Source organism: Filicampus tigris, chromosome 20 (genome assembly GCF_054856515.1).
Source record: "Filicampus tigris isolate MCC_2025a chromosome 20, RoL_Ftig_1.0, whole genome shotgun sequence".
Taxonomy (NCBI): Eukaryota; Metazoa; Chordata; class Actinopteri; order Syngnathiformes; family Syngnathidae; genus Filicampus; species Filicampus tigris.
In genome coordinates this window covers 10,855,286-10,868,733 of record NC_141236.1, presented here as the reverse complement: position 1 = coordinate 10,868,733, position 13,448 = coordinate 10,855,286, and the positions used below count along the sequence as shown (strand labels likewise).

Below are 13,448 nucleotides of genomic sequence, written 5' to 3'. Positions count from 1 at the left end.
TACAGTCGATTATCCCAGTTGAACCTATGACAAGTCGTGAGTTGGAGCCAATCCCCAAAGACAAAAACTTTTTGGATATGTCGATGCGCCGCTTTTCCAAAGCGACCAACGCCAGCGCCGCCCCTTTTGGCTAGTTGGGAGCACGGCATGGTCGCCCGCCGCACACACTGGAGAGCCCTTTGAAAAACAAGCCCCGGTTTGAAGGGCAGAGTGGATTCAGATGGCTTGGCTGCGGCTCAAAGGCGAGCAGCTCTCCGGGTCAGCTTATTATTTCAATGGATGCAAGGCGCCGATCTTCTCCATTGCACCGCGCTTGAAACCAAAAGACCCGGCCGGCGGGCCCCTCCGCGCACTTTTGGGTCAAGGCTGCAGTCTCGCACGTCGCCAGGCAGCAACACCCAACAGAGGAGAGGCCCCTCCCCTCGCTCACAAAGGATGAAGATTGAACTTTGTTGTTCACTATGTTGCAGATTTTAAAGAAACCGTTTTGGATGGGCTTTTACCGTACATAGGCAAGTCAGAATTTTAGATTGAATTTTAGAGTTAAAGGTGTGCACGTTCACCGTAGTGCCACAAATTCAGTGTAACATAGGAGTACGTTTTGCTATTTTGCTATTTGCTACAGTAACATCTATGATCATTTTTGTTCATCTGCCCAAAGCATTTTACATTCGGAGTTAGCATTAAGCTAGCAGACTTTGCAGCAGAACAGTGGTTCCTGACCTCGCATCGCCGGAGTGGGTGGTCCGACACCATCCGGGACCTGCTGCCCCCGATACTAGGCCATGCCTCTCCAGAACACCGACTTCAAATTACTTTATCTTCACAATGGAGCATAAAACTAGCGAGAAGCGGGTACGAGGAAGGGGGGGAGGGCTAATATGCCCAAAGCCGCCTGGTCCAGAGTGTTTGCATGTCCTGCTTGCTGATCCCTTCTAATTGGCCGTCATTACAGCCCACATTAGCCTATCGGCGCTCGGCTGGAGGGCTGGCAAAGACGAGCCGCGCTGCTGGATGGCACGCTTTGCTAAATCTGAATTACACAACTCCGGGGCCCATGACTAATACTGGCGCGCCGCGTAACTGCTAATGTAAGCCATGGAACAGATGCCGGCGGCGGAATGGTAGCAAATATGGTCCGGTTCACCTTCTCGCAAGGCTGCCTCGGACCAGTCGCCGCGGGAGCGAGCTCGGTCAAGCGGCCATGATGGCTGTCATTCTGCCCGTGATTGGGTTTCACTCGCTGCTCTTAATTGTTTGTTAGTGTTTGTGCGCATGTGTGTGCGTGCGTTGCTTTGTTTTGTGCGGTCAGCTCCAGTGCTAATGGAGCACCTTGGGCAACAGGGCACTCTTTTATGCTCAACTCCAAACAAACAAGCAAGCGGCCATGTTTGCACGTGTGAAGCGGCCGAGATTACTTCCATACTCGGCAGTGACTCATGACTTTTATGGTTTGTTTTTGCTCGTATGGAGGCTCACGTTAATAATGGCGGCGGGGAGAAGTAAACAATCCAAAGGTACGTGAAGTAGAGCGCTAAGTCGAGAACTCCGCCAAGGCCAACTTTGCTAATTGGATCCTACTCGATAGCAAGCTTCTGCAAGTCCGAATGTTGTCAGAGAGTAGCGTACACCGTCTTAGCCAGTGGTCCTCAAACTTTTTTTGTGCCATGGAGCGCTTTCATGTCAAGCAACATTTGGACGGACGGACATAGCAACAAGGCTGATGCTGTTGCTAATGCCGATTTTACTTCCCTATTTTTGAATGCAAAAATGACCGTTACTCAATGCAACCTCCCAACTTAAGGGGCAGCAATGCAAACTGTGTTTGTCTGAGCAGAAAATGAATCTCTGGCTTTTCCAGCTGTGGTCACAAGCTTTGCTGACTTGAAAGAATGACTTCACTGCGGCTGAATTTGACTTTTCCTCCTCCGGACGAGCTTGTCCGGTTTGGACCACAGAAGAACGGAACGTTCCTGAAGCACTGGCCCATATTTTATTTATTTTTTTCCCTCCTGTCAACTTGTCATACTGTCATCGCTTTGACATGCTTGTTTGGTGGCCAGCGCTAATCACATTGATTTAGGGAGCAGGGGTCTGCTGCTGGGGTTTTAGTCTGAATGTTAACCTTTCTAGGTCAGACTTGCCGCCAGAGAGTGAGCGATATGTCGGAGCTTGAGCACCAGCGTGGTAACCGTCCTATCCGGAAGTCCTTTCCCAGTCTAGTCCGGCACTTTTGTTGTTTAATCATAGCAAGAAATAATATTTTATTACGTTGCGATTTTGGACATCTCCATTCGCCGCCAGAGCAGTTGTTCGGAATAAGTACTAGAACCCAAAACAACATGACAAAGTAGACTGGGCAGGAGTCTTACATTTTGGGTGTCATTGACTCCAAAATCGGACCGACTCGTTGAAGAGAAACAAGCACAAGGCTCCCACTAATTAAAGCTCCATTCAGTGAAATTGTATTTGTCATGTTTAGGTTTTTTTTTATTTCCGCGCTGGATGGTCAAAATGTGGCTTTATGTTCCAATATTCTGTGATTCTTAAAAGATCAGTCAAAATGCCCAAAACAGTTAGTTGTCGCTGCACGGAATGAGATAAAAGTCCCGGATGTAGCCAAAGTGCCTATTGTAACACCATTTTTCTAATGATAATTTGCTGCTAGCATTGTCCTTCAAAACGGTCCCATCCCGCTTAGACCACACCTCCTCCTTCCATTTTGCCTTTGGAGACGAGCTAGGACGCATGCTTGTTAAATCTCCTTTTATGTGCTGTATATGTCATTTTCTGAAACATCAATTTAAGTGTGTGGGGCACCCCAAAGGGCGCATGCGGGTCACGGGCAAAACCACGTCTGACGCCGAGTGTCGCAAGTACGCAAACACCAGCAAGTCTCTCGTGGAAGTCTCCACCGCACATACCAGGATGTTAATTTGGGATGTTTATGAGCGTTCATGACATATGGTATGAAGGAGCCGCCGCCATCGCTGCACTCAATAAGTGATTGGCACTTTTTCCCCACTTGGATTTTTTCCCCGCTCTGCGACCACATTAGAAATAAGTCTGCAAAGTGTTTAAGAAGACGGGCAAAAGCGTCTGCATTGTAGACACTTCATCGGCGTGGAATATACAAGAGGTCGCCTAATTGCCCCCTCCAACTTATTTGTAGCGACAGGATTCACTCATTCATGTGCACAATTTGTTTAGTGAACACGCCAAAGAACTTGAACACAGAGACACGTGCGTTTGGTCTGAGGGTGGATCTGAGTTTCTTGTATAATGAAAGATGGATACATGTTTGTTTTTTTTTTAACGGGACCTTTTAGCAGCTGTAAACTACGTGTGTGCAATTTCACAGAGAATCGCGACCTAGGAAAAAGGCGGAACATTACCAGCTTTGATAAGCTATCGTCTATACCCAAATAACATTTCCACGTAATTTTGCAACTGTTGGCCATTGCAATCCGTTTGCCTTAGGGGCCCGAGTTTTTTTTAGGCGGTTAGTTGGTAAACAGGATTGAATAAAAGATACAAAACTTTCAGGATTTTACTTGCACCTTGCACCAGACGATTTCTCCGATTTTATTCGCAATTTCGACTGCTCCAGCAGACGGAAATAAAATTTTGTATGCGGTCGTTTTCGGTCAATTTTCGATCCGCCAAACTCATGTAATTCGTAGTTAGTTAGTGTGACCCCAACCAACCATCAAATGGAGCTGTGGCGGTCACGAAAAAAAGATTGTTGTGTGTTCTTGCATAATGTGTAGCAGCGGCATTAAGTCATTCATGTGTGCAATTTGTTTTGGTGAAAACATCAAAGCTGGCGAACACCAAGACACATGTGTTCACATTCGGGTTCAGGGTGGGTTTGTGCCGTTATTACGTCGGCTCCGCATCGCCTTTCTCGTAAGATGAAGCGATATAAAGAAATAAAGAGCATTTTACGGGGCGCTTCAGCAGCCGTTAACCTACCGTGAACGTCATCCAGTAGCGTCCGGGTCGCACATGGCCACGCTATACTGTCTACTCACTGTATGGGAAGCAGATAAAGCCCAGACCACAGCCGGCGCGAGGGGTGCTAGTCATTATGCGGCCGAACATTTGGACGACATATGGATTCACCTCTGAAATAAATCCGTCACAAGGAGTCTTCTCCTGCAAATCTGCACGACACAAGAAAGCCAAGACACTTGAGCGTAAGTGTCCCGTTGTGTTTGACCTCCAGTTCAAATAGATTTGAACTTTTTGCTCTTGTTATTTATGTGTCCATGTGTGCAATGTGCGAACAGCGGATGTGAGGCATCCGAACACAGGTCAGCCAGTCTAACACCACGCGTACGTCACATGAAGCTAAGTAGCACAAGAATTTCCAGGTTAACGCCCAGTCATGCCATCTAATGTGGCTAATGAGTTCTTGCTACATTGTACATCGATAGCGTATATGATTCTGCTTCGACAGCTGCCGCGGTCACAAGTGTTTCTTCATTCACACTTGAAATGTCATTCAGCTTCACTCTATGTGCGATTGCCTTAAATGTATATAAAACCAATGATAAGAAAACGTTTCCAATAATTTTTTGTTGCTATTTTAACCCATTTTTTAAAATGTGTTTTTTGGTAGGGCAAATAGTGATATACAGCGGTGCTTAAATTAGGGCTGGGCGACTATGTAAAAAAAAAAAATAGTAATCATTACTTTGGTTGATATTGACATCACAATTAATAAACATGATTATTCATTGATTTCAAAACTGCATGGGCCCCAAAGATGACCCTTGTGGAACACAGCACACTCAAATTATAAGATAAAAATACTACATTGTGAATGTTACATACTGTATAACTCGTTTTTCACAGATAACGAATTATAGATACCTGTGATTCGTGGTACATTTTCATCGCCTTCTGGGAGTTGGGTTTGACATGACACCCCCCCCGCCTTCAACTTGGGTGACCCCTCCAACAGCAGCAGCAGCAGCAGCAGCAGAGGCACATGTGCCCGGACTTTGGAAATATGTGCGGTCGGCTGCGTGGGGAGGAGGAGGAGGCAGCGAGAAGAGAGGCCTTTTAATAAACAAGATAATGGCTGCCATACGCCCCTGCCTCCCATCTCCTCGCTCCTTTCACCCTCGACGTTGCACGTTTTCGTGAAGAATTACACTCATTGTTTGGCTCCAGGGAGTGAAAGATGGCCAGGAGACGGGAGGTAATCGGTGGAGGTATTAGACGGGATTGGGAGTACACTACCGGGGATGGTGGGGGGGAGGGCGGCTAACGTTCAGACTAACAATTAAGTGGCGTCGGGATGTTTGCGGGCAGAGTTGTTTCAAGTCAAAACTTGACCGTGCCATTGTCTGTCCTTGCAGACTCCACTCTACTTCTTGCAGCTACCAAAGTCCACTTCCAAGGAATCAGACAGCATTCCCAAGACTAAAGGCCTCGCATTGTGTGGGAGAGGAGGGGCACATACAAGTGGCAATTTGGAGATTGGCTTTCATGCAAAACAAAAACATATGAGTGCGCTGCCAAGATACGCTAATGGGAAAATAATTCCACAACAACTCATAAGATATAATGATCTTAGTCATGTCTTGAAGTGAAATTAGATATATTCTAAATACAACACAAATTTGAATGATTAAAAAAACTGAAAGTGAGCAACTCTAAATTCGGATTTTCCTTTATACGGGTAACAAAACAAACAAACAAAAAAGATAGTATAAATGAGGTGCGAATGCTAAATTGCTATTTGCAAGACTACTAGGAAATGATATGAATGGGGGGAGGTCTTGTTGGAAATATTTGCGCACTGTGAACACGCTCACTTTTGTTGCTAATTTGTTTTTGAGGTGACCAGCTTGAGGCTGTCAAGGAATATCAAAGGTACACGCCGAGATAATTATTTTCCGCTGGATGCCGTTCGCCCGAGCTGCCCTTTTACTCGTTTCTTTCCGTTTGCCAATTAGTCAATTAGCCTCCAGATACGAGCGCTCCAACTTTCCTTCTTTGGCGTCCTTGTTTGGCTGATAAAAAGCACAAAATTAATCTAATCTGATCAAACTGATCTCATAACTAATTGAGAGAGATCACTCGCTAACCTCCGTGTTAATTTTTGTCATCTTCATATAAAGTTTTGTGTGCTTTCATACAACGTTGTAGTGTTATGTTTGCTCCAATGTACATGGTAAAAAAAAGTTTGAGTAGCTCCTAAAGTGGCACCGTATGCAGATGCCCTTTTACTAAACATTTCTAATCCAACAGAATCATGACTCAAATTGATATAGTGTCTACAGTGCAACATTTTTGACATTGTAAATGTGCATGTATGCCTCCTACAGGAGTGAAGTGGAACAGCATCAATCCCGCATCTCATGAATTTGAAGTCAGACAAATATTTGGATCCAGGCGGTCCCTCTCGTACGTCTTTATCGGACAAATGGCTGCGCCTTGGGAAAATCCGACAGAGTGAGTGTGTGGATGGCGCTAAAAGCGATTGAGCTGCCATGCCAGTCCATAAATGAGTCATTGACATCTCCGGCAACAAAGTGAGTCATGGCTGTGATCCATGCTGGCTGCTTGAAGTGCGTCCCAGAGTGGCGTCCCGCAAGGCCCCGTGGCCGCCGCCGCCGCCCGCCCGCCCGCCCGCCCCTACTGTTGCCACACAACCTTTTCTTCTATTTACCTAATCCTCCTCTATTGTCTTTCTTTTTTCCCCGCTGTCGTTAAGCCCTGCGAGGCCGCCGCCCGGGCCTTTTTGCGCCAACTATTTTTGGCTCAAACGCTTTCGCTCGCAAGCAGAAATGCAAATGGCGGCCGATCTCATTTCCTGCTAAAATTGCATTTTCTTTTATAACCGCATCTCCCACATGATCCCTTCCATTGTTTGTCTGTGTGATCATTTATAGCAGACCTGGGCAAAATACATCCTTGGTCTCTGATTGACCCTCTCGGTCTTTGTTTTTTTTTATGGACATATGCACTGCTTCCATTTTGATGTGCAGGCGGTACAAGCGAGCAAGCGCAAGGACTTGACGTTAGTGTCTGGCGTCTGGCCTACGGGCCTCCCGTTTGACACCTGTGATTTCACGGCCATTGTTTTCCCAGCCAACACGAGGCCCGGGGATCCCCCACCCCCTGAATCCAGCTCTCCATTTATTGAGTGTTTGCGCAGCCCCCTTTGGCCAGACACTTTGGCTCTGGCAGGCACGCGGCCGAGGCTTGCCAGGCTGCGAGCGTGTCGCTTACCCTTGCCAGTCGGCCGCCGTCCGTAATTCACAATGACAGCGTGATGAAAGCAGAGGTGTCGAGCGCTACGCGGGGCTGTGATGTGCCGGGCTCGCCGTGTTACCCACTTTGTCTCCATGTGGTGTGGGACTAGTGTGTGCCAATCCTGGGCGGACTGCAGTGACGCTTGGATCCTTAAAAGCTCTCGAAGTTCCAGGTTGGACCTGCCTTACAGATCAACACGAAATCTTTCTAGCAACAAGTATTACCTCTATTTGTATTTTCTTGTGCTAAGTCCTCATCCACCCAAGCCTGTGATTTCACTGTCAGTCCCACTAGATTATTTTCCTTGACCGCAACTTTGCAATCGGCTAAAACTCGAGGGAGTGTGCCACCTTCACTCGGAGTCGTTACGTAAGGAGCGGCGAAGAGGCTATTAATTACGGTACCTGCTGATAGTTGCGAGTATTAGCCCGCGTGGCTAATGCAACTGCCGTTTGACCGCCACTGAGCTCTCTAATGTGTCCGCGGGGAAAACCAGCTCTTCTAATTAATCCTGAGCTGACGGCCAAGCCAGGACATCCCCCAGGGAGGCATCAGTGGGGGTGCGCAGAGGAGGGAGGGGAGGGCGATATGAGGCGCACCAGCACACTTAGCCACAGATTAGTCTCACCACCCCTCACTCGGGACCATGAAATGCGACACCGCTGTTGTGGAGAAAAGGAGTCGTCGTAATACACACGATTGCTGAAATACAGCTTTGGAAGACAAAATAACTTGTACACTTTAATTCAATTTATAAATCGGTCAGACGGCAGACGTGAGGCCTGACGAAGTGCAGTAAGACTCCAAATAGTGCACGCTAAATCAGATTGCGCAGACTGTTGGCAGCGGGTGCAAAAGGCTTGCCATATTTGAAAGGAGGTTTTGAGGATCTTTTGGGAGAGCCCCGCAGATGACTTTGACTTGAGTTTGTGCTTATTGGATGTATCAACCAATCTTATGTAACATTGTGTACAAATACCTGAAAAACTGCTCTGGGCGGGGGGGGGGAGCAGCACCTGTTGTCACCACGTATTGGCATGACAGACGCAAGGAAATGCAGTTGAAGGGAGTTTTGTGTCGTAGGTGATAATCATTCTTTTTTATATCGTTTTACCCCTCCCACACTCATTCAACACATTTGAACTTATTAAACACACTTTTTCAAGAAAGTGTGCTTGCTTCAAGCTGTTTGTCAATTCCAGTTGAAATTGACTGTAAAGCGGGCATTGTGTATTTAATCACCAACATTTTCAAGTAAACCATATCATTTCGTCCGCCAAAAATACACAATATGAATTATAACAGATAATGTGAAATGCCGACTAACACTGGAGGCCTGCCGGTCGTTCCACCAGAAACAATGAGTGGATCTCCTGAAATCTGAAAAGGCAACCTTTTTTAATTTGTTATTTTTTCACTCAAAAGAAAAAGCCACTCCAGTGTGAGGTATTAAAAAGAGGGAAAAAAAGAAGCATATTTATGTCCCGTCCAAGGCACTGAAAAGTTTGCGCGGTCTGAAAAGGTTGCCTGAATCTCATGCATGTTTGTCAATATAATTTGCCGGGCTATTGGACCCGAAGGAGGGCCGGCGGGTCCCTTAAGGGTTGCGCCTCAAATGCCAACATCTGTCTGCCGGCGGCGGGAGAATGAGACACGGCGGCGACACCTTGGCGCCGGCTATTCTCTGCTTGACAGAAGCCACAAGGTGCGACTTTGGAGATGAAAACAGGCCCGACTATGCAAATCCTCCAGAGTGCGTGGAGCCCTTTAACATTAATCAGATGAAACTTGTGCCGCTTGAATGCCTGATGTCATCTTCCCGACGTCTTTATTGGAATGTGGCATTGAAAACGGCAGAGTGGAAACCTCCGCCAAGGCCAACGATAAAAATATTTGTTTTGCTGGTTAAATTTAAGAATGTTTTTACTCACACCAGGGTGTTCATGTGTCCAAAATGTTTGTAAGGAATGTTAAAAGTCCCCAGTTAGGCGTTTGAATCACAATACAGGTGTGGCAACATTACGAAAGAGAAAATGGACACAAAGCGCGATGCCGAAGTAGTTACAAACGTCAAAACGCAATTTTGCATCTGAAACTGAAAACGGAAAGAAAATATCAAGACCACCCCCAAGGACATTGTTGATTTAAAAAGAAAAAAAAAATCCCTAAACATGTAAACCAACGTGACATATTTGTTTGCTCCGTGACACCCCCAGTACAGATCAAAGGCAGCTGGAAGAAGTTTTTTTGTTTTGTTTTTAAACGAATACATTTAGCAGGTTTTTTTTTTTTTTCAATGACAAACAATACATTTTTAATGCACGCGTCCCTTTGAAGAACACCAGAATAGAACCACCAAAGCCCCGCCGTCACAAAGTGCACAATCGGCACATTTTGTCAAAACACAGACGTTTATTTGCATTTTGTGTGTGCGCGTGTTCTGTGCTGATGTGTTGTTCCAGTCAAATAACATTTGATTACATTTTTTTTATTTTTTATTTATATGTTTGTGTGCCTGCAGACTCAGCCAATGGGGTGCTTGGCTTGAAATGTCACCATGGAGACGAGCTTCAGGCATCTTCCGCTGAAGGTGAGCGACCAGCTTCGTCTCACACACGCGCGCACGCACGCACAGGTTAGAGGACCTGACCGGTGCCTTTTGAAGGCATATGGACTTCGGGATTTATGAATTCCCTGCAATATTAATGTCCAAAATGTCAGAGGAAAGCCACGTTCAAAAAAAAGAAAGGTGGCGGGTGATTGTAGCGCGCCCACGTAGCAGAGCTGTGGGCTGTGTGTAACGAATGAACCGCGAGATCCCCCGCTTCCATCCTGACGGACGTTCGCTTCCAGCCGGGAATTTTGCCCAAATTAATATTTTGAGGCACGCCCAAAAGTATCTAGACCCATCTGTTGGTTGTTCAGTCAGTTTCTTCTGTCCGGTCCGATGCTTAAAAAGAAATCACAGAATAATCCGAATCGTCAAACTGTGTTCTGCCTCAAGTGCGACTGTCAAACCAGACGCCGGGAAAGTGTGGTGGAAACTGTGACTATGCTGCCCGCTTTTATTTTGAAGGTCTGACTTTTGACAGGATTTGTTGCCCGACTACTGACGAGCAACTATTGCCGAGCAGACCGGGAGCGTTTTCGCCTTGAGTTGTTTCATGAAAAACACTTTTTCCTTGCCTGTTGAACTCTTTCTACACTTCTTGCGCAATGTTTCGGATGAATGCGTGTCAATGATGGGAAATGAATGGCCGAGGTCGGGACAGCTTGGTAACATGTGCACAGCTTGGCCAAACACAGAACCGCACCACAGCATTTGGTTCTGCCCGGTGGACATGCATGGACTTTGTAAATAATGACTGAGCTCTTTTTGTGCAGTGCAATTCTTCTTTCTGTCCTTCCACTCGGACTTTGCGGCCTGAGAAATTGTTCAGAATCCTCCTTGAGCACTTCCCAAAGACCATTTGGATCACTTAAGGTGATGGATTCAGTTTGTTTCCGCGAGTGCGAGTCCTCCTTAAGCCGATAACGCGTGACTAGCAACTAGTCGAGCGCTAAACGCAGTCACGGACTAGTAAAGTCGACTAGTCAGTCCGCCGCCTCGGCAAGAACAAGAAGGCTGCTATGATGTTGAAAGTTAGTGCGTTTGATTTGGAGTGAAGCGATTATGCCACTGATGACTCCCAGTAGAGGAATGTTGTGTTTATCCACCTCAAATGAAACATCAATTTAGACACCCCCCCCCCCCCCCCACTTCCACCCCCCTTCCCTCCCTGTAAATGAAGCAAATTCAAACAAGGGCCGCTTGTTGGCGTCTCCTGTGAGGACGTAAGCTCCTTATGACAAAATGCTTTGTTTGCCCCCCCCGCACCCCCCTCCCCGCACCTCCACCCTTAGTCTCAAATCATTAAGTGCTTGGCTGGGGTATTTTAGCGCGGTGGCTGGCGTGGAAAACGACGCGCTGCCGCCGCCGCCGCCGTCCCTCCAGCGCGCGGGATTACGAGGCCGCGTGTTTGTGAGCTTGTGACTCTAATGGGCTGGTAATTACCGTTTGTTTATGAGTTTATCGATGCGTGCCGCCACCGAGCCTGCGCGCCGCTTCCAGGCGATGGTGGATAAGACCCCCTCCCCGTACTCGTCACCCCCCCCCCCTCCTTTAAAGAGCCGGTTAGCTCGCATTGTGAACTCCCACTGTGATCGTATTAGCAGCACTGCCACTTTTGATGTGCGGCGCTCGGGGTCCGGGGGCATGCATCTATCTTGACTTTAGCAACCTTGGCGCCGACGAGCGACACAATTTCTCACTTTGATGTTAAAGTCGAGAGCTGTGAGGGCAAAACGCGCGCACGCACGCGCATAGAAATAACGTAAGAATCGGTTTGTCTAGTCTGACACTTAATATCAACATCTGTCAATTCACACGCTTAATCTTAAACATGTTTGTACAATTGCACGCACACGCAGAATGTACAAAAGAATCTGTCCGTTCTCACGCACACACACTCAACACACATGCGCGCACATCATGCTGACATGTGCCTGTCATGTTTTCATGTGGTTGCGAACGAGGCGAGTGCGCATCTTGGAGTGTGCCCGGGAGGTCCAGGTGACCGCTGTGAGTGCTCCTCCTCCTCCTCTGCCTCCTCCTCATCCCCCTGTGGGAGGTCCGCACGTCCGCGCCGGTCTTTGGTGGGTCGCCGGGCGCGTCTTCGCTGAGCCCGGCGGAGATTTATTGAGGCTTCAGCCCAAATGACGCGTTCGTCTTTGCTGCCAAGTTAAGCAGTAGCGTAATTAAAACCCTCAAGAGAATCCCTTTCAAGTGCACAATGGCCTCACGCACACACACACACACACACACACACACACATACACATACACGGAGCCTTTGCTGTGACGCTTACACAAAGGCGAGTTGACCACACACACACACCACACACACGTAAGCTGCATGTCTTCACACAGAGCGGGGAAGATGCAGGGCTGGATTCGATGAAATCTCTATTTGTCATCAAGGAGGAAATTCATTTCCACGTTGCTAGTGTGGCATTATTATGGGGTTGAACACAAACGCACCTACGCACAACAACAAAAAGATGCACTGTCAATATTTTCCATTGTTAAACCAACAGAGCCCAAGGCTTGAAAAATGTCGTCAAAAAAAAAAATCATCACATTGTAAAAAATGGTCGCTGCCTGCAACTGTCCATTTGCACACATCGGGTCAACCTCTGGCCAGTCAATTGATTTCAAGCTAAGTCACATTCTTATTTTTTCAATCAATAAAGTCTCGTGCATCAAAAGAAAAGACGCACATAACGAAAGACAACCATCTTTTTTTCCACTCTTTTCTTTTTTTTTTTTTTTTTACGATAACATATGGTGCAAAATTATGCAGCGAATGGCAACTGCAAGAATTATCCAGAAGACACTCCCCTCACACACACACACACACGCACGCACGCTCATGTACACGCTTACACACGCAGCCACTATACAGGACAATTACTCACGTTAAACACCAACAGATGCCATCTTGATTAAATTTGACCGCACAAACACAAATGGATGTAAGAAGAAGGAGAGGGGGATGAAAAGGGGGCTTGTTTGGGGGTGCGTCACGGCTTCTCACAACACAACATGTCGTGCAGGTCGCCAGGAGCCCAGACCCCCTGTTGTCACCCACAGCCCGCCGTGGGAAACCGCCTCCCAAGTTTGCACCGGGTTGACGGAAAGGACGTCCTTCAAGGTGTGTTGTGCGTGTTTCCATTGTGTAAATGCTCACACGCGCATGTTTGTGTACGCTCGCCTTTGAATGGGCGCACGCGGCTCCTTCACGGAAACGGGTAGAAATACAAAATACGTGGCTGTATTGTACGTCGGTGTGGTGTCACAGTAGAAGCTAAAACAGGAAAAAGATTGGCGTCCCGGGGGTGGCGGCGACCTGCACTCGGGCCTCTTGTTTGTTTATGGTCTCCAGACACGCGTGCAGCGTTGGGGCCCGGGGCCCGCATGGGTCTGATGAGGCCCACTCGGGACCCATCTAGTGCCCATCTGTTTATTCTGCAGGGGGATGCCCTGGAGGGGCATCTTAAAGGGACACTCTCGTTCCAGCCAGGTAAACACAACAGGCGCACACACATTCTGCACTCGTGGGATTTTGGTCGGATTTT

At 47.4% G+C, this 13,448-nt stretch overlaps 1 protein-coding gene across 1 annotated transcript in view; it reads left to right on the top strand.

Moving 5' to 3' along the window:
- LOC147128296 (uncharacterized) overlaps nucleotides 1-13,448 on the top strand; it is a 122,499-nt gene that overhangs the window by 59,953 nt on the left and 49,098 nt on the right. Inside the window, exons 5-6 of the mRNA XM_086019112.1 lie at nucleotides 9,794-9,862; nucleotides 12,927-13,024. Coding sequence (XP_085875238.1) covers nucleotides 9,794-9,862; nucleotides 12,927-13,024 — 167 coding nt within the window. The remainder of the gene's footprint in view (nucleotides 1-9,793; nucleotides 9,863-12,926; nucleotides 13,025-13,448) is intronic.